At 40.8% G+C, this 20,266-nt stretch overlaps 1 protein-coding gene and 1 non-coding gene across 3 annotated transcripts; both read right to left on the bottom strand.

Annotated features, from left to right (window-relative positions):
- Window positions 1-3,799: 3,799 nt before the first annotated feature.
- Window positions 3,800-3,871, bottom strand: trnag-ccc (transfer RNA glycine (anticodon CCC)). Its single transcript has one exon. It is a non-coding gene; the product is annotated as a tRNA-Gly (tRNA).
- A 6,464-nt stretch (window positions 3,872-10,335) lies between these two features.
- Window positions 10,336-19,215, bottom strand: mapre3a (microtubule-associated protein, RP/EB family, member 3a). Of its 2 annotated transcripts, none has more exons than XM_061743791.1 (7): window positions 19,027-19,215; window positions 16,785-17,011; window positions 16,527-16,672; window positions 16,236-16,428; window positions 15,109-15,251; window positions 13,875-14,027; window positions 10,336-11,645 (listed from the first exon to the last, which is right to left on the bottom strand). In XM_061743791.1, exons 2-7 carry the CDS (start codon window positions 16,903-16,905, stop codon window positions 11,577-11,579), a joined length of 825 nt encoding a protein of 274 aa, XP_061599775.1. In that variant the 5' UTR covers window positions 16,906-17,011; window positions 19,027-19,215; the 3' UTR covers window positions 10,336-11,576. The 2 variants fall into 2 exon arrangements, with proteins under 2 accessions (XP_061599775.1, XP_061599776.1); XM_061743792.1 differs by having other exon boundaries at window positions 16,272-16,428; window positions 19,027-19,187.
- Window positions 19,216-20,266: the final 1,051 nt, after the last annotated feature.

Genomic DNA, 20,266 nt, shown 5'->3' with positions numbered 1-20,266 from the left:
ATGTCTTGAACCTGCTTTTAAACGTTAATATTCACTTTGGCCCTCAGGTTCTCCATGTTGCTGATCCATAAACGTGGGGCGTTGTGCTGGAAGACCGTCTCACCATGGGTTCTGGTATTAACAATGACAACGGTTAATAGGCTGGTACCGGAGGACCTGAGGGTCCGTAAGGGTTCATAACATAAAAGCAAATCAGTAAGACAAGAAGGTGCTAGATGATGAAGACTTGTTCCAAAAGGATGCAACTCCTTCTGTGTTCATTCAACTGATACTTCAGTCGTTCTAAAATTGGACCACAATGCAACGCCTGATCTCATCTTCTGCTTAAAACTGGATCATTTTCTTTTTTCTTCATCTCCCCAATTCAACTTTGTTAAATCATTTAGATGAGTAAATAATAACAATAGCGTGAGGTTCAAACAGTGTAAACACAAATGTTCTTACCCAGACTATATGAGATTTTAAGTGTTTAAGAAGCGCATTAAACATGAATGATGTCTCCGCTCCCATCAAAGACACCCTCGTGTCACCATAGTGATTTTACAGTTTACCAGGCAGCTGAGCAGTCAGGAATCATTGAAATGAATTTTAAAGTCTGCAGTTCTCCATTTTCCTAGTGATAGTGGTGGAAAAAAAAACCCAGCATGGAGCATACCTGCCAACACTCCCGATTTAAGCGGGAGTCTCCCGATTTTCAACCATTTCTCCTGCCCTGCTCCCGATTTGTAATTTCTCCCGCTTATCTCCCGATTTTAAAGTGAAATGAGTCAATGGTGTTTCACGTGTCGGGGTTCCTGCATGGATGTATTATATTAACGGGTTCCTGACAAACCTGGCAACCCAACCCAAAAGCACTGCCTACGTCCAAGCTCCGCCCCATGGAGCTGCTGCGATACGTCAACGTCGCCGCCATATTGGATGGGCGCTTTATTTTCATAAAGCGCCTTTCTACAAAGAAATTTACGTTTTACGTCTCATTTATTCATTCACACACGCACTAATATACTTTGGAAACAGTTGGGCACCAAATATAATATGTTTAATTTTCTCAGATGGCAAAAATAAGAACTTTATCGATCCCACAGTAATTCATGTTATATCAGCTATAGAGAACAAGGTAGTGCCGAAAAACAATATCCCCCCTCAAAAAAATAAGAAAAATAGAGAAACATATTCTCTCATCAGCAAAGCATTACATAAACATATTTTAAAATTTTCAAATTACAAAATAACATATTTGAACAATTTTTCAGATTTTTTCAGTTATTTTATTGTTTGGAAAATGGTTAAAATATGTTATTTTGTTATTTGAAAATTTGAAAATTTGTTTTGTTTGAAAAAATGCTTTGAAAAAAAGCTGAGGGAAGAGTTGGTGGAGTATCAAGTCATAGCAAGCAAGGATCTCCCACAGGAAGAGAGAGTTGAAGGTTCTGGGTTCTTCTAGGGAAAGAGGAGAGCTTTACAAATCTGGCATCACTGATGAAGGCAATTCTCTGCATCCCTCACAGCAATGCAAGCTCAGAGAGGTCATACAGCATGGTGAAAAAGATCCTCACAGAAAACACAATGAGTATGGATAATTCTACTCTTTGCGCACTCCTTTCTTGCAAGATTAACCATACCAGCCCTGGCCACAAGTATGTACCCTCCAAGAAAGTGATTGAAGCTGCAAAGTCTGCCACCTCCAATTACAACAGGCCCTTGGGTGACAAAGGGAACCTGGAAAATTCTACAAATATTGTATTTTATTGTTATTAATACTAAACTTATTTGGCTCCAAAAAGGCTGTAGAATCATTTTGGGAGGTACATTTTAGCACATTTCATTGTAGCTATGGATTTAAAGCTCATTAAAAGTCGCCTTGTTTATATCAGGGCGGGGATGTTGTGAGTGGAGCATTCCAACCACTACCCCAGAAAATCTCCCTCTTTTTCACAGCCCAATGTTGGCAGGTATGGCATGGAGACGAGGTGACCGAAAAGTTAAGGTGATGGACTGCTAATCCATTGTGTTCTGCACGCATGGGTTTGAATCCCATTCTCGTTGTATTGTCTTTAACATCACAACAATGTCTCAGTGATGTTTAAAGTCTCTTCTAAAGCTGCTCCGAGGGAGGAGTTTCAAGTCACAGCCAAGTCTTGATGAGCTCTTCATCAAACTCAATGTTATGAAAAACATTTCAAAGTAGTAAAATATGAATCTTACATTAATCATATGTTCAGAAATGTGTACTTGTTTATTTGAACAGTTTTACAAATCCAGTAAATAACTAATTTTGAAGAAGAAATACATTGATATTGCACTTCCATCACACAGTAATGTAAAAAACTTAACAGGTTGAATTTTCTCTGTTTCTATTCAGTCTGATATTTATCCAATACTATATTTGAAAAATGTAGCAACTTTGTCTTTTTTGTTGATTTATGTGTCCTTTCACACATTAACACGTTAAAAAACATAAAGAAAAACTAAAACTTCAAGACTTTATGAAAAACTTCAGTCATTAATATTCCTTAAGTGATGAAAAAAGACAGATGAAAACAAAACAAAGATAAAAACTTACCAATGGATATATTCAAGGTTATGGTGAAAGTTCCTCTCCAGTTTCCTTGTTACAGAAGGATCATCTGTGTGGGTGGACGTTGGAGAGGGTCATGTTACTTCCAAGCCTGGAATGTCACTGGAAACACTGGAATGTCTATAAGAAGGGGAACACACAATCACATATGAGGGTTTTATAATAATCAACACTGAACAATATCATTAAAAGAATCTTATTTGAATTTTTTGTTAATTACTCGATAGCTTGGATCAACTGGACAACTTTGATCTTCAGATAATAAAAAGTATTGAGGGAAATAACGCTTTACTCAGATGAAAATTCAGATGACCCAGCTTTCCACCAGTACTTAAAGGGGACCTATTATGAAAAACACGTTTTCTCTTTGTTAGCCTGCGGGTTGCACGTGGACTCTCCTGGTTGTGCACCAGTTAAATAAACTTTGCTTTGTCTGTGCCTTCATTCAGGCAGCCAATCAGCACAGTGCCTCATTATCATAGCCTCCCCGCCAACTCAGAATCCTGCATAGATAATGAGGTTAGAGACTGGAATGCTAAAGAAATGGCTCAGAGGCTGAATTTCTAATTTATTTAGCCAAAAAAATCAAAAGCTTGTTTCTAATACATTCAAGGCCTGTTTAAAATAGGTATTAGATGCCATAATAGGTCCACTTTAAATGCACCATGTATCACAAATCTGTGAGGCTTCTTGGAGGCGTGAAAAGACAAAAACAACAGAATAAATGACCATAGCTATGCAGAACACACAGTTGACCTGTACTGGGAACCCCATCCTCATCCCCCTCCACATACAGTATGCTTATGATGTTGTTAATCCATGAGTATGTTGCCTCTCTGTGATGAGGTGTTTTTCTGGTACCTTCATACTGTGTCTTTAAACAGTGTGAAGATGTATTTTTTCCCTTCAATTTCCCAGTGTCATATTTTCTCAGCTAATTGATAAAGGCGGTGCCTATGGTCAGCGGTCCACAGTACCTGTCTACCCATGTCCTACAGTATGTTGTCGTTTGTTGTGTCTCCTATTTGTTCTCTTCGACGGGCTGTACTTGAACAAATTTTGCTGTGTCGGGCCGCTGACTCAATGTGATAAAATGAATCTTTATCTGTATATTACAATGTCACCAGGAGACCAGGGTACGAGTTGACTGAATTCGTTTTCATGAAGATGCTGAGCTTCCCCCAACAAAGAGAGCTTCTCTCATGCCAACCTCATGTTTACTGCATTGGCTGGGAATCAAACCCAGGTCTACTGCTTGGGAAGCAGCCATGCTGACCACTATACCACCAACGCTCCATGGAGAGAACCTGAAACAGCTTCAGGAGACATCACAGTTTACCATCCAAATGAGCAGGTCAGCAGTCACGATGTCAGTGAAAGTAGCTCTTTGATGATGGTTTCTTCAATATCACAAGCTACTTACCTCCATTTGTCCCTCAGCTTATTCGACAACTTCTAGATTACCGTCTGCATGTTTGCAGGTATATTCAGTTAGACCTGTGATGTATGTCATCCGTTGCAATACAACATCCTCTGAAAAGAGACTATAGAGTTGGAGAGGATTGACATCTTCTGCTTTAACCACAGACCATGAAAGTACTTTGTCCAAATAAGCTGAATCAATGTTTTGCTCTTTCCTAAGTGTAAAAACCACCAACCAGGCCAGAAATCTGGGCGTAGTGATGGACAGACTTAAATTTGGAAAAACACATTAAGGCAATAACAAAATCAGCCTACTATCACCGTAAGAATATATCAAGGATAAAAGACCTGATGTCTCAGATATTATATTTACTAACATTTTTGAAAATAATTGCGATATTTAAAGTTTTATTAATAAGAAAAGTGAAGGATTTCAGATCATTTGGTTTGTGTTACAACAAATATTTTCTTGTTTCTGACTTTGTGCCTAATAGTGTTACAATTGAGTTATATTGTCTTCATAACATATAATGAAAAGGGAAACTACTGATACAAAAAGAAGGAATAAGAGTATTTGTACATAATCTTGTAATCTTGTACATAATCTTGCGGGCATCGAGCCCACTATCTCGCGCTTGCGTGAGAAGATTGGCTCCCTGCCTTAAACCACAGGGGGGAAATGTGTTTGGCTAATGTGGGCTTACTTTAGCGAAGTTAAAGGAGCTGCATATATATGTATCTTATATATATATACAGTATATATATATATATATATATATATATATATATATATATATATATATATATATATATACAAACATCATCTGCATAGTTATGGTATGTCTACATGGTACATGTAGATGTTAAACAGAAGAGGTCCCAGGATGGAACCTTGGGGAACTCCACATGTATCTTGTCTGCTCATATGTAGTTTTTCATTTGTATCATGTCAAGATTGTCTTTTTTCAGCAAAGCAGCTGTTTTTAATGGCTCTGGAAACACGCCTGACGTTAAGCACAGGTTCACGACCTGTAACATGTCTTTTTTTAAAAACAACTTGTCTGGATATCTAAACAGCAAGAGGACAAGTTGAGCTGAGGTAAAATGTCCTCCAGGTCTTTGCTGTTACTGGGTTGAAACTGTGTGATTGTGTTTAAACCGGTTGTCGGTGGACACAGTACATATGCTGAACCTGCTGCTGATGTACCAACCGCTTGTCTAATATTTTTGATTTTGTCTGTAAAGAAATTGGCAAAGTCATTGCAGGCCACGGTGTAATGAAGTTCAGTTGCCATGGATACAGGAGGGTTTGTTAGCCTGTCAACTGTAGTAAATAAGGCCAGAGCATTATGACGTATGTTTTTGGTGATGATGAAATGAAATAATGATGTCGGAGAAGTAGGACTTCCTTACATCCCCCCGTTGTAAATTATAAGAGTGAAGTTTCTCTTTATAGATGTCATAATGAACCTGGAGGTTTGTTTTTCTGCATCTGCACTCAGCTTTCAAACTCTCTTTTCCCATTTTCACCAGTACAGAATTTCGCCATGGAGACTTCCTTCTTCGAGAGATAACCTTACCCCCTAATGGGAGCAATAGTGTCCACAATATTTAACATTTTAGCATTGAAGCTACTGACGAGCTCATTGACTGAACCCCCGGACAGGACAAGTGTTAGAGAGAAGACTTTGTTAAAGATCTTACTACTGTTTTAAGTTATACACCGTTTTGAGATCACTGCTTTTGAGACATTTGTGTGCACTGAAGTCGTCCTCTCAAATAAAACCCAGGGGTGATCAGACGGGCCCACATCAGACAAAGTAACCTTTGAAATGCTCAGAGACCCTTAGACATCAGTAATTCAAGAGTGTGCCCCATATAGTGCATGCGTCTGATACATGTTGAGTCAGACCAAATATATATATATATATATATATATATATATATATATATATATATATATATATATATATATATATATATATAAACATATTAAATATAGCTACTAATAATATTACTGTGCTAACTATGAATTGTGATATAGTGCACACTACACAATGGATGTGATCACATTGGTCTTTATTGAAAACTGCACAATACTTTTTTTTCTTGCCAAAATTAATATGCATACATATGTCATATCACTTGACTGCAAGTGTATGACTTTATATTAGTATATTTACATACGTATATATAACCATTCAAGATACTTTTATGTAGTATGTAGTATTTAGTATGGATATGGCTGGTCAGACGAGTGTTGCCTGCCTTGACTCATTTTTATTTCTTTACCTTCGGAACGTACCACCTTGTCTGTGCTTTTTATTCACTTTTTTGTTTAATAAAAAGCAGCTTCATCAGTCCTACCTCCTGTTCTCTTTCGTTCAGGTCCAACGCCTGCAACCCTGGCGGTTCAGTTGCATGATGTAGTTTAGTTTGCTCTTTGCTGTGAACCACTTGAGCTCAAACTCATCTTCCTCATTTCTGGCCACAAAAGGCTACCAGCCTTTGATCCTCTTCTGTTTGAAGATGGACAGTGTGGGCATCTCTCCCTCGTTCGTCACCATTTCAATGGTGCACTGCTTGGGAGTCTTGCACCACGTGGGAGACGGTTCAGGTCCAGCTCGATTGCAAGTGATGACATGTTGGGATTAAAGTTTTAAAGGAGACATATTCAATCCCTCTTCTTTTTTTCTGACAAACTGACCCAATTTTTTGTAGTCTGTCATGAAACATCTGTGACAACCCCCCCCCCCCCCCCAAATACATAGAACAAGGTTTTGTTAAAATGTACATGTACAACAGCTGTTTATTGCAGCCAGCTTTAAAGGATGGAGTCAGCTACTTATATCCATTCCACCCCCCTCATTGTGCCTAGTTATCACTTCAAATCCCCCCCTTTTTTTATATATCCCCTTTCATGACAACCTCCCATGGTTCTGGATTTATTAGTGGTACTCTGGCTCAAGATAATAGCGTGTAATCAAACTTTGGCCCACACCTCTTTGGTTTCCTCAGTGAAATGTAAAGTGCAGGACCTGGTGCAGTCATATCTTTAGAGAACATAACCACCCACATTTCGATTCTTCCCTAGATGTAACAAAACGCAAGAAAATTACCTCGGCAGGATGCAAACACACAAAAATGGTAAGTTAAGACAGAGGTGTCTGTTTGATTCACGCCGACAGGAAGACGTCAGCATACTTGCTCTATTCCTGGCTTGTCGGGGTGAAGCAGGGGTCTGGTCTCAACATGCTCTGGGATGAGTTTGCAGCCAGCTCAAGGGATTTCCTCACAGTTTCTCAGTACAGTTAGAGCGAGATGTTCATCAGTCTGCTTCTTCAAACCTGCCAAACAATTTCAAACATAGTTTAGTGGGGAACGCACTAGAACCAGCATTTCGTCATTTATCCAGCTGCAGCAGGACAGCTACAGTGGTAACGTTGAAACAAGCAGAGAGGAGCACGACTATATCATATTTCAGCCAAACCTTTTTTTTGTTGTTGTTACTTACTTGCCGAACAAATGGTTCAGATGTTTTGAAATGTAGTTCTCCTTGTCTTTGATCTCTGTTTTTCCCAGTTTGATTGCAACGTAGGGGTGAGCTTTCCCATTCATTTCTGCAGGATGTAGGTCAGTCGCATGTCAGGAGAAGGGATCTCTTCAGTATCTTTTTCATAACGGCGGAGTCTGGGGTCCTCCTGAGAGAGTTTTACTTTCTGATGTTTTGAAAGTCATTTCTTACCCTGATGTCATAAATCCTCTCTTCCTAAACAACATTTCTTTAGATATTTCCAAGTCCCCAGATTCGTTCCCTCGCTTTCCTAATTTGCCTTCTGACTCAGCTTTATAGTTTTTTTGACACCACTCCAGACTCTGAAAGGCTCCATCTCCTTTATTTATATTTGAATTAATCTTTTACGTTCAGAGCCCAGATGCTTGATAAAGTATCTCTGGAAGGAGGACCTGGGAGTGGGGTCAACAGAGGACATTTGGACTTTGATTTCTTCAATTTGTGCAAGACATACCTGTTACACTAAGGCCCGACTGGCTAAGATTTATGATGACGTAACTTGTGATTGACGTCAGCGGTCTCCAGTGAACTTAATATAGATGTTCTGGCTTTGTCCGTCCCTGCATAACTAGTTTACTGAGATTTTCAATACTTTGTCAGAAGTAGTTGTGGCAAAAATAGAGCCAGGGGCTCTGACTGCACTTTTTGGGGTGGCTCCCCGCTTCTCTCAGACGGTCCAAAAAGGATGTACTTGCTTTTACTGCTCTGCTCATAAGAAGATTAATTGTGATTAATCATCAACAGCACCCTGTCGTGCCTGTTGGATTTAAGACACCCTTTATTTTCCTAAATTGGAGAAAATCCGACCGTCTCTAAGTGGCAGCTCTAGTAAATTTGTAGAATTATGGGGTCCATGTTTTTCATTTTCAATTCAATCTTATTCATATAACATCTATTACAACAGAAGTCTCTGGATCTTTCCAGAGACCCTGAACATGACCCCCAAACAATTACTACATAAACAACGGCAGGTAAAACTCCCCTATTGTGAGAAAAACCTTAAACCAAAGAGTGGCAAGAAAAACTCCCCTTAGGAGGGAAGAAACCTTGAGCAGGACCTGAATGATAAGGGGGGACCCTCCCCCTGAAGGCCGAGCCAGGTAGAGCCAGCAAAGAGAGATAGGACAGCGAAGATGAAGAAAAGAGAGAGGAGAGGCAAACATTGTGAAAGGTACAAAAGACAAGATATATTACTATTAACTATCCGTGAGCAGGAGAATTAAGAGTTGTATGTTCATATGGCTCATACATAGTTCATAGGGGGATGGCAGGGCAGCTCCTGAGGATGAGGTTGAGATATTCCTCTCATCCCTGATTGACTGTAGCAACTTTACAAGGTTGCAACTTTATGAGGTAGATGCATTATTTCTGTTGTAATGAGGTTTAAAGGTCATCTGTCTTGAGATGTCTGCCGCTATTGTAGTTTTGTAGAACTTGGCTGATGTTGCAATGTTTTTTTTAAATATATATAACTTATTCATTTGTTTGTTTTAGTGTGGTTTTTCTAGTTTCCCCCCATGCATAAATCCTGCTTTAATGACCACTTTCTTTTGTTTTTCTGAAAACTTTACACTTGACTTATACATAAAAGTATATTATATTGTACTTCTAAAACAGTGGTTCCCAACCTTTTTTCCATGGAGCCCCTCCCTACTTGTGTCTAAGACCAGCCGGGCCCCCCGACCCGTACGTACTAGCAGCAAAAGAGTAAAGTTATTCGTTACAAACCTTTAATTGTAAAAATTAACATTAATTATGTTTTTTTGATACATTTCTCTTTGGTTTACCCTGTACTTTGTTTTTCTCACCTTCCTTTTGTGTCACCAATGTATAAAATACGCACAAAAAATAATTGCAAGGACAAAATAATTTCTGAAAAATGTCTCTTAATATGAGAGCAAAATTTTTTAACATTTTTCCTTTAACAACCTGTCGGAGTAGTAGTATGATTAAATATTGAATAATGATATAATGATACGTTTTTAAGTTTTTATCCTGATAAATAAGTAAATAAATAAGTATTTTAAAATGACCAAAATATATTTCTAAGTGGGTTTATACAGACTTGGATTACTGTATTCTATTATGTTATTATGATTTTATTTATTTAACATCAGAGCTAAACCTGAAAACGATCACATCTAAGACGCACATGGAGGCTGGAGGAGCTGGGTGGAGCCATCCACCACTGCTGTGTATCTTATGTTGGTTTTACTTTCTTATACTTTTGCTTGCTTATGCTTTTTATTCTCTGTAATGATTAGTAATGAGGCTGCAGATGGAGGTGCAGATGTGCTGGAGGCAGATGCGCATGATCGCTATAAGACATACGCCTTAAAAATGGCCTTGATGGTCTTGGGCGGGACATCTGCTGTAACCAGGTACTTAATGAGGGCCTGTGCCTCCTCGCTCTGGTCCTCATAAAACTGTGTCATGGAGTATCCCTGGAGTTCTCCAAACTCCACCATCAATAGGCCCGGGCCTCCAGTTTTTTCGTGCTTTAGTCTGGATGTCCTGCCTGTACGAACTAAAAACTATTGTTAAGGAGCCATCTCAATCTATGGCCCTGGTACATGCCAAACTGAAGCTGGCAGTGAGCCAACGCCACATTGGGTGGGGCCAGTTCTGGCTGTGAAATAATGGATGGACACTGCCATTTGAGTTAATCCCTCCCCCCCGTCTTCCACATTTGAGGTGAGATTTAGTCGCTTTTTTTCTAAACCCCCACATATGACACCACACATTTTCATTTCACAACTGTTTATTTATTCAAAACTCAAAAGATGAGTGTTATGTTGACTTGGTCGATGAATGCGTCCAGAGAATCCAGAGAACAGACACGAGCCAATTTGCTAAGTTGAAAGGAAAATAAAAAGTAACAAAAGAAAAAAAAATGAAGAAAGAAATGTTTTATTTGATGCTGTTGATAACCAGTCAGCTGGTTACAGACCTCGATTCAGACATCAACTCTTAAAAATCTGGACAAAACTTCACAGCAAATCATAGCATGTTAGGCAGATGAGAGAAGTTGTCATGTGTATATGTTGTTTATATTGTGTATATAGGCCCACAAATACTATTAGAGGAAAACATTAGAACTGCTACATATCCGTGTTGTCGGTCTGCAGGTGCCTTTTTTGTCTCTTTCATTTCAACTTGTCTGCCTCGAAGAAATAGTGGCAACATCAGACAAAATACATTTACAAAATATCACTCATTCACAGTCAATATGGAACATTCTCATGCTCAAGATGTGTTGCTGATCAATAAAGAATAATCGGAGAGTACAGATCCATTTCTCGGTGAGCCATCATATGAAAGCGCTTTCTTCCTTCGGCGTTTCTACGTGCGTCAAACCCACCGCAGCAAAAAAAAACAACAAAAAGCTCGACTCCAGTGCTCTCAACAGGTCTGCATCAGTTTTGCTACAGAAAGTGAATCTAAATGAAAGTGAATCTAAATAAGTTAAATAAATAAGACATAGTTGTTCAAAAGTCACTTCTGTTACAGTTTTTAGTAGCTCGGGGAGGTTCCCGATGGCACACCGGAGCAGAGTTGTTATGTGCTCTAACAGTTGTATTAACAGCACACAAAAAGGCAAATAAATAACTCCAGAATAAGCAAAGACATTAATCTTTCAGAAATCAAAATGTCGGTAATATTTACAGACTCAAACTCACTTTTTTTCCTTTTTTTTTGCCATAACAATCTTCATTTCAGGCAACTCAATGATCTGTATTAGTCATGCTGAAATAACTGGGATATGTAATACATTACTGTTACTGCTGCTGTGTACGTGGAGGAGAGAGGCGGTCTGAGGGTGGAGGGCTTGGGGTCCCGACAGAGATGCTCATGAGCAAGAAAAGAAAAAGACAGACGGAGCTGGGGTAATGGTGAGCATTTATAGAAAGCGTGCAGAGAGTACAAAATAAACGAGGAGCCGAAAAAGTAAAGAAAAAGAAACTAGAAGGGAGAAGCTGGGGGAGCAGGGAGAAGACGGGTTTAGTATTCATCCTGGTCCAGGTGACCTTGTTCATCGAGGTCCTCGTCATCTGGAGGTGCAAAGCCTTCCTGAGGTACAGAGGGGGAAAAAAGGACAATACTCAGATCCTCTATAAATACTAATTTTGTTTATTTGTAATCACTAAAAATGTCATACATGCTGAAAAACAACCCCAACGGTCGGGACTCATTGCTGAAAATGATCTTGCTGAACAGCAAATAAGCAGGTTACTGCTGCTTCTGATGTCCTAAGGTGACAATATTTAGACCACCTGGTACAAGTTGCCTTACTCATCATTGCAAGATTATTTATTGATTTTTATTTTATGCTGAAACTGGTAAAACTGTAGTTTAATGTATGTTTTAATTAAGAACTAACAAATGACTGTCAATAAGTACACAACACCCTCGTATCTGTGCATATGCCGTATATGTTGTGGCTAATTTTTACATTATTTTTGTGAAATCTCTGATATAAAGTGAATAATTTTCTGTAACCACATAAAACACAGAAGAGAACGGTGGTCCGTAAACTAGTTCATAACTAGTTAAACTTGGGTAAACCCATTAAGAACATCAAGTAATTCAAACTTCCTAAATATTTTTTTTTAATTAATTTAAATAGCTATTGGAGCTGAAATTGCAGTTTTATTCATTAATTTTTTTGTGTGTGTCCAAATGTTTCCAAATGTGAGGTTTGGATCAAGTTATACTTTACGGTAGTTATAAGTATTAATTAAACTGCTAAAATAAACAAGATAACACTTTTAACCATCAGAGTTGAACATCAAGTCATCTTTTCTAGGATCAATCTATATCCTAGAAGATTCTTATTCCTATTTTGGTTTCCTCCAGTGGATATGCTGACTTATAAAAGGTACATCAGTAAGGATTTTCAATTTATTTAATGTATCACTTCCTATACATGATTTAAACTTTTCTTTAACTTTTTGAAAAGTTAATATGAGAGTATATATGAGTAATAACATCTAAGGGTATAAAATTGGAGATGTTATGGCAGATTGTAGGCTAAAATATCCCAAAATAACCTAGAAAAACCAGGACAATAAGAAGAAATAAGTGCAGTGATGTCACAAAAATCAGGACTTTGTATTTGGCCCCTAAGATTTCTACTGAGTTAGCGTGCTAAATGGCTAGCTGGGCTCTGTCCAGTCTTGAATACCAGTTATCTGCCATGAGTGGCAGTAGCAAGCAACATAGCAGCCTCAGTACAACATGATGGCACAGTTCGTGGGCGTACATGAACTCGTTGCCAGTCACGTAGGTACCGCCACCTAGTTACTGTACCAGGATGGGTAAACAGAAACACGGGTGGCTGAAGCCCCTACAGGAGTAACGCTTGACTCATGATGAAAAGCCAGATGACCCAGCTCTCCACCAGTACTTAAATGCACCATACGGACAAATCTGTGAGGCTTCATGCCGTGAAAAGAGTCTCAAAACCATTTGTGCGCATCTATAGCTTTGTTTGTGTGTATCAGGTGATCCTCCATGCGTATTTAACGATGTGTGTGAAGGAGGCTTTTTGAATTCGTATTTTTATCGTTTTGTCCGTAACTTTCAGTAAGTTACACACACACAAATCTAGTAATACGCACAAATCAGATAATACGCACACACAAATGTTTTGTGTGGGTTTTCTCTCCATAATGGATGCCGTAGAACTGACATTGCGTTTTCCCGTTTCTTACGTGAGTACAGACCAACTTGCTTTGCTCAGCTAGTATGGAGTATGAATTTAATTTTTGGCTTCACATTACACATTAGTCCTTTCTAACTCATGATTGCTTAAACTCAGAGGAGCCTTCATGCTGAGGAGTTAAATCTGATATCGTGGTTTGATCCCATTTTAAAAGGATTTATTGCTGTTCTGTCAGGTGAGAAGTCAAGTTTAAGAAATGTACGTGTCCACAGAATACAAAACTAATGTCTGCTTGCTGCTGAAATCAACTTTAACTTCGTCTGAATGGTAAAACTGCATCGTCTCTCTGTCTGTATGAAGACAAATGTTGTACCGCCGCAGCATGTTTGAGTCCTGTCTTGAGAGAAAACGACTTGTTTCTGACATCCTGCCAAGTGCTCAGATAGTTTTTTCTGCTTTCAAGACAAAAGTGTCTTCAATAGTGTTCGACAGCACCTTTGACCTTCGCTCAGACTTTTGCAGTCAGAGGTCTGTGGGAACTTTAAACCAGGAACTTTCTATTGTTAAAGACATATTGGACAAGAACAAATCAACATGGCATGTTTTGACAAATATCCGCCCTAAAGGACACGTACCTCTGTTGCGTAGAGAATGTTAATTATCTTCCTGAGGATGGGGCTGTTTTCGCTTTCGTGTTCCTGGCAGATGAGCTCGATGTCCCGTAATTTGCTGAAGTAGAAGTCCCGCTCCTTCTCTAGACCGTCGACAGTCAGCTTCAGCTCCATCAGCTGAGGAGAGAGAGGAAAACCCGTTCAAACCGACGCTCTAAAACCACAAAATGTTTAAGTGAAACTCTACATTTTTTGTGACAATCATATTTTTATTACGGACAAAAGTTCTTGTTTTTGGGAAAATGGTGCAACAACCGAGACTGGGACGTGTTTACTACGGAGATGCAACGCTTCTTGTTGTAGCCAAACATCTGTAGGTATGTGGGAAATGAGAAGAGCAACTGCTGATGTTCGAAGGTAAAAACACGTTCCCGTTAGTTCTTTATAAAGAATTTAATTGTCTTGTGATGTTTTCAGGAGGTGTAGGGACTGGACTTTTCTTATACCTCACATCTTTATTCCTAAAACCTCAAGTCTAGGATGTAGGGCAGGAGTTACACACAGGGCCAGATGTTTAAACCATTTCCTTCCCTCAGTCATTGTGGACAACATGAGATTATGAATATAAATAAAAAATAAAGTTAACTTGAGTTTTACACGATGCCCCTCTACCTCAGTACGAGTGCCAGAGATGGGACGAAAAAGTAGATGGTGGGATATTCCTGGAGAGGTGAGAAGGTCTGAAATCCAGATGTTGGGCTGTTATTTTTTGGAGTTTAAGGTCATGTTGTCCATCATGAGAGGTAATCTGTTACCTGCCGACGTTGTAATGTGCTCAGCGGTTGCAAACTTGCAGCAAACCTGCGAACCACGCGGCCCGATGTGTTCATCTCTGATCCCGCCTCCAGCTTTACCTCACTGATTTCCTCATCTTTTTATAAAACAACACTGTAGACTCTCTTTGAGGACCAATACAGAACTATTTCATCCTCAACAATGTACCTAATTAGTTATTAAATGTGCAAAAAGGAGTACACAACTTTTACATTTTAAAACCTTTAAAAGCAGCACATTGTTTTCACATCATTCATCTGACCTTTGACCGCTAACTTCGGCTTCTTCTTTATCAAACATAACAGCGTGAAAAAAATAAATATATATATATATAAAGCTTTTGGAAATGTTAAACCACAGAGTTGCACAGACGTGACAGAGAATGATGAACTGGACTTGGCAGTGCCGCCCTGTGAGACGCTACCTGTTGATTTAGCTCCATGATCTCAGCATCGCTGCCGCCGTTTCTGGACAACGTCGGGTTCTTCCTCAACGCAGGAGTGTTGTGCTGGACCCGCTGTGGTGTCGGCATGTTTTTGGGAACTGTGGGAGAAGTTCGCTGTGGTCCTGGAGCGTTCAGAAATGGCGAGAAAACATTTGATTCGTTAGAGAAAAAACTCTTTCTTTTCTCTTTTCTTTTTCTTCGTTTTTTGTTTTGTTTTTGCAGTTGTGGCGATGGACAGAGCAGAGTATCAGAGCACTAATGCTGTAGCCTCGTAGCATGATGTGCCTTTGATATGTCGCTTTCTGGGAATGGAGTAAAACCTGGTAGTAAAGTTAGAGAGACATTTGATTTTACTTTGAAACAACTACAAGTTGTGCTCCTTTGCGGTGAAAAATGTTTTAAAGAAATAAAAAAAAGAAACCCAGCCAAACCTCCACAAGTGCTTCAGCCAAAGTCTTTCAAAGAGAAAACATGCCAACACGTATGATTGCAGTTCTGTAGATAAATACAGTCATTCTGCTGCTTCTCCCACCCACACTGCTCACTAGTGACAGCCAGAAAGCCGGCATATGACACGTTAAAAATCAAATTAGAGCGCTGCTCATGGATTCCAGCACAAAGCAGGGCTGTTCGGGCCGAAGCTCTTCTTGTTAGTTAGTTAGTTAGATGAGACTGAAGTTCTTGTTTCATCAAACCAGCTTCCACAGAGATGAAACTGCACTGCACTGCATCGGCTCTGTGATGCAGGAAATAACCAGATTCGATATCTTTGCTGCAAATGTTTTTTGGGCACTTTTTTTTTTTTTTTTGCTCACATTCAATTCAATCTGAGGAAGTGATAACTGGAGTCGCGGGATGCATAATTTCTTGCTCACGAGTGCTGCATCCCGCTATGCAGCGTCGATAATTACCACAGTCCTGCTGCCGGACCTCCAGCGTCACAGATCTTGTGGATGCTGGGCAGTGAGATGGATCACGGAGGGCAGCAGCAGTCGCTCTGTGAGTCGTGCTGCTCACACCGCCTGCTCGCCCCGGCCGAGCGCTTTTGAGCCAGTCCAAAGCTCAGCAAGACCGTGCAGCGAAAAAGGCAAAGTTGTTTGGTTTACCTGGATGTCTCTTTGGTCTGTGGATAAAGTTATCACCTGGATTGGGGGCTGGGGACACATCCTGGCCTTGTCTGGCTAGTAAAGGGTCGTACTCCTTCCCGTCGTAGTTGGCGTCGAAGAACTTCTTGAACCACTGCACGAACTCAAAGTTGTCCTGGAACTTCCCTTTTACGAGCTTTTCTACAGGAATGATCTGGACGGACGAAACAGAAGGCGCAGAGGTCAGGGACGAAACCGCAAGTCACCCGGAGTTTAAAGGTATTGCATGAAATGCAGCACGACGATCCTAACTTTGTCGACATTCATCCTTTTAAACGCAGCTTGGAGAACTTTGAAGTTGTGTATAAATTCGTGCTCCAGCTTGGCTTGAAATTTGACTTTCTTCAGAAGAATGCATCCTGGAAACAACATGTCCATGAACTGGCAGTACGCCGCTCCTGGAAAACACAACCACAGATAGTCAGAGTTCCCCCCCAGCAGAGCTCTCTGGGATCTACGCACAAATCTGTCTACATATAACATGTTTACACTGTTTTAGTCTGAGCTCACCTGAGCAGAGCTGCTCGATCTTGGTGTAGGTGAGATGCAGAGAATCGTTGACCCACGCCAGCATGTCATGTCGGCTGAGGTTGTCGATGGACACGGACGTGGCATACACATTCACCGCCATCCCCGACCAGACGCAAGCAACGAAGATCACTCAGCTGCTACTTGTTTGAACCTTCAGGGGGAACCGGACCTTGGCAGTGATTGCGTCACCTTCTTCTTCCTGGCCACTGCATGCAAATCAATGTGCAGTGATTGCTTTTGTCACATGATCAAGTACTGCCTGTCCTAAAGTTAAACCTCCCCTTCCTCCAGCTTTATCTGCTGATCTTACACATAACATCTCCTCTGTTTACCCTCTTGGACTGGCTGGATTGGAAAGAATGTCTGAGTGTATTAAATTATCTTGAATATTGGGTACAAAAACTACTGCAACTGCACCCTCAGGAGTCTGCGGGTTGCTCCAGAGGTTTTGATGGGTACCTTCACCTCTAATCACCTCAGATTAGAGATGGTGTGCTGGGTCAGAAACACTTTCGAACTGAACAGAAATACACTTGATTTCTGGCTGTAAACAAGCATCTCCTCTATCAGTTTTAATCCACAGATGTGTTGCCAGCATAATCCTCCGCAGATTTAACATAACAAATCCTGCTGTTTGCGAGCTGCCGGACACATCTGGCAGCTCCTGCCTCGTCCGGGCTCGGTTTGCTGGCCTGTTAATTCCTTACAGCGGTGTCAGAATGAGGCAGGGGACTCCTCCCTGCTCGAAAAACGCATATGTGCACATTTTTAAATGACGTGCCCGCACATGACGGCCACGCAGAAATTGTTGCATGTCTCTTTTGTTTGTTTTTCTTTACTCATATTAACTGAATCACCTGCAATGCTCAATAGATATTGTTGGTGAACACCTTCAGCACGGGCGCATGCCAGCATTATCCCATGGGGGTTTGGCTCCCCTACAACCAGTACTCGAGTTGAGGGGGGATGAGGGGGGAGGGCATCCCCCCTGAAATAAAAACGGTCAAAATCATCCCCCCTGTAAAACTGCCATCCCCCCTTTCCATCCCTTATGTCATTTCATCAATGAATGTGGTTTTACTGCTATTTCAACATTTAGAGTCATCACCAGAAAAATAACTTATTTGACAATTTTCTCCTGTTTCATGTAGATTTTCACTTGAAATAAGTAGAAAATCTGCCAGTGAGACAAGATTTATCTTCTTATTACAATCAAAAAAAATTGTTCCACTGGCAGATTTTTCTACTTATTTCAAGTTAAATTCTACTTGAAACAGGTGAAAATTGTTGTTTTTTTCCAGTGATGAGTCTTGTTTTAAGTGTAATGAGATTTTTTTACTAAAATGAGACATTTTAACTAGAAATAAGACAAATATTCTTGTTAAGATTTTGAATTTTTGCAGTGATCCATTTTACTTATCCTGTGAAGGACAGAGTCATATTGATAAGTTCAGAAAACAGTTTTTTATTGTTGTGTTTTGATGTATTAGATGTAAGCCCAGTGGATATTTAAAGCTTACAGAAGGCTGCATTTAACTGCTGCTATGTCATTCCTGCAGTATTTCTGCAGGTGTTTTGGTCAGTGCTATTATTTGTAATATATTATATTATTTGTAATCAGCACAAATGATCTGTCCCCATATGATAAAATCCACCATCTCCCCTAATTTTTTTTTACAACTCGAGTACTGCCTACAACGACATGATTATTACCTATAATAACTCTGGAAGACACGCAGTATTTTTCTTTTCTTGTTTTTTATCCCTGCTACATGAAAGTGCACAGCTTCTGTAATGGATGTATTGCATGAGGATAAGGGCTCTATCTATTCCACACACAAAAAAAAGAGAAAGGAAAAATGTGCCGGGCCTTGCAAAAGCATGGAATAAGCGCTCACAGTTGTGACTGCAGCAAAACCCTGAGTGCAAACCGCTGAAGTGAATAAAGAGAGGAATGGGCGGCGGTCCAGCATGAGAACAATAACCGTTTGGTGGGAGCTTTGGCTGAAAAAGCCGCAGCGCTGCTGCTGGATCCGCTGGATCTGCGAGCGGCCCCCTCTACAGGCCTCCCCGAATACCTTAGGACCGGCAGCGCACGGGGAATATTCTCGCTGCGTGGGAATAAAAACACAGCCCCGCTTTTGCCCTGCAAACACGCGCAAACGCAGGGCTTTTTGCGGCTGTGCGCGGCTCCGCGGGACGAGCACAGGTCCGTACTCACCCAGATCTGGTGCGTCTGTGTTGTTGTCACGCCGGTGTCTCTCCTCACGCCAAAGCCCGCTGCTGTCGTCGCTGTCGGACCGTGCGCGGTGCAGTGCGTGCTTGGTAACCGACGGGCCGCCCTGTCTGAAACCTCAATTATGGTTCCGCGTTAAATCGACGCAGAGCCTACGCCGTAAGGGTACGGCGTAGGTGCGCGTCGCCGCGTACCTTACAGCGTAGGCTCTGCGTTGGTGTAACGCGGAACCATAAATCAGTCTTGAGGCGCAACAATCCAGCCCTCGCTGCGCATGCGCCCGACTCCATGCTGTTAAAGGCTCTTTATAAATAGGACTTTGGCCTGTTCCGGCTAAAGAGACACACGATGTGCGTGCCTAAGCCTCGAAGTGACTGGGGTTATGGGTAGATCCGGCCGCTCTAAAATACTTTCCACTCACGTTTAACTTGCTGGTGAGGTTGTGCCATTGATGCATTTTAAAACAGATAACGGAAAGTGCAATCTCACAATTCTCCAAGTACAGTCATGCGCAAACATGGATGAGAAGAAGGGGTACTATGTTTGTTTGGAGCAGGGATCTTTGCATAAGGCAAATGACTCTGCAGATTTCTTTACCAACCCCTATGTATAAAACATAAATGAAGTCAACAAGAGAAATCAAATTATGGGTTATACCAAGTACCCTCCTTTTTGTGCTCCTATAGGATTTAAAGTGGCACATAGAAACTTTGGCAATTTTAAGCTCAGTCAACCCATCCATCCATCCATCCATCCATCCATCCATCCATCCGTCAACTACCCCTTATCTGAGTTTGGATGGCAGGGGCAGCAGTTTAAACAATGTGGTCCAGTCTTTCCCCTCCCCAGTCGCCTCCTTTAGATTCTGGGGATTACAAAGGTGGTTCCAAAGTAAGACGAAATATAATCTCTGCATCCTAGTCCTCCCTGTGTTTTAGGGACTGCGGATGGAAATCAATATATTTTTCTTTTGTGATTAAACGCTGCTGTACAAGGTTACTTAATGAAATAACGTAAACTAAGTTCTGCTTCAGTGCCTTCTCCTAGTCTGGCATGCCTGCAAACACCTCCTCCAGGGGAGGGATCCAGGAGGGGTCCCAACAAGACGCCTGGACCACCTCAACTGGCTCCTCTCAATATGGAGGAGCAGCGACTCCACTCCAAACCTCTCACGCTATCTCTACGGGAGAGTCCAGACACCCTGTGAAGTAAACATTTTTTTTGG

The sequence above is a fragment of the Cololabis saira genome, chromosome 16 (genome assembly GCF_033807715.1).
Source record: "Cololabis saira isolate AMF1-May2022 chromosome 16, fColSai1.1, whole genome shotgun sequence".
NCBI lineage: Eukaryota > Metazoa > Chordata > Actinopteri > Beloniformes > Belonidae > Cololabis > Cololabis saira.
This window is presented reverse-complemented; position numbering and strand designations above follow the sequence as displayed.

Excerpts from the sequence above, each read along its gene's own strand:
- mapre3a (XM_061743791.1), bottom strand. The coding sequence starts at position 16,905 with ATGGCGGTGAATGTGTATGCCACGTCCGTGTCCATCGACAACCTCAGC. Across the intron at positions 16,673-16,784 it reads GATCGAGCAGCTCTGCTCAG|GAGCGGCGTACTGCCAGTTC; the intron begins GTGAGCTCAGAC and ends TGTGTTTTCCAG. Across the intron at positions 15,252-16,235 it reads CAGACCAAAGAGACATCCAG|GACCACAGCGAACTTCTCCC; the intron begins GTAAACCAAACA and ends TGAACGCTCCAG.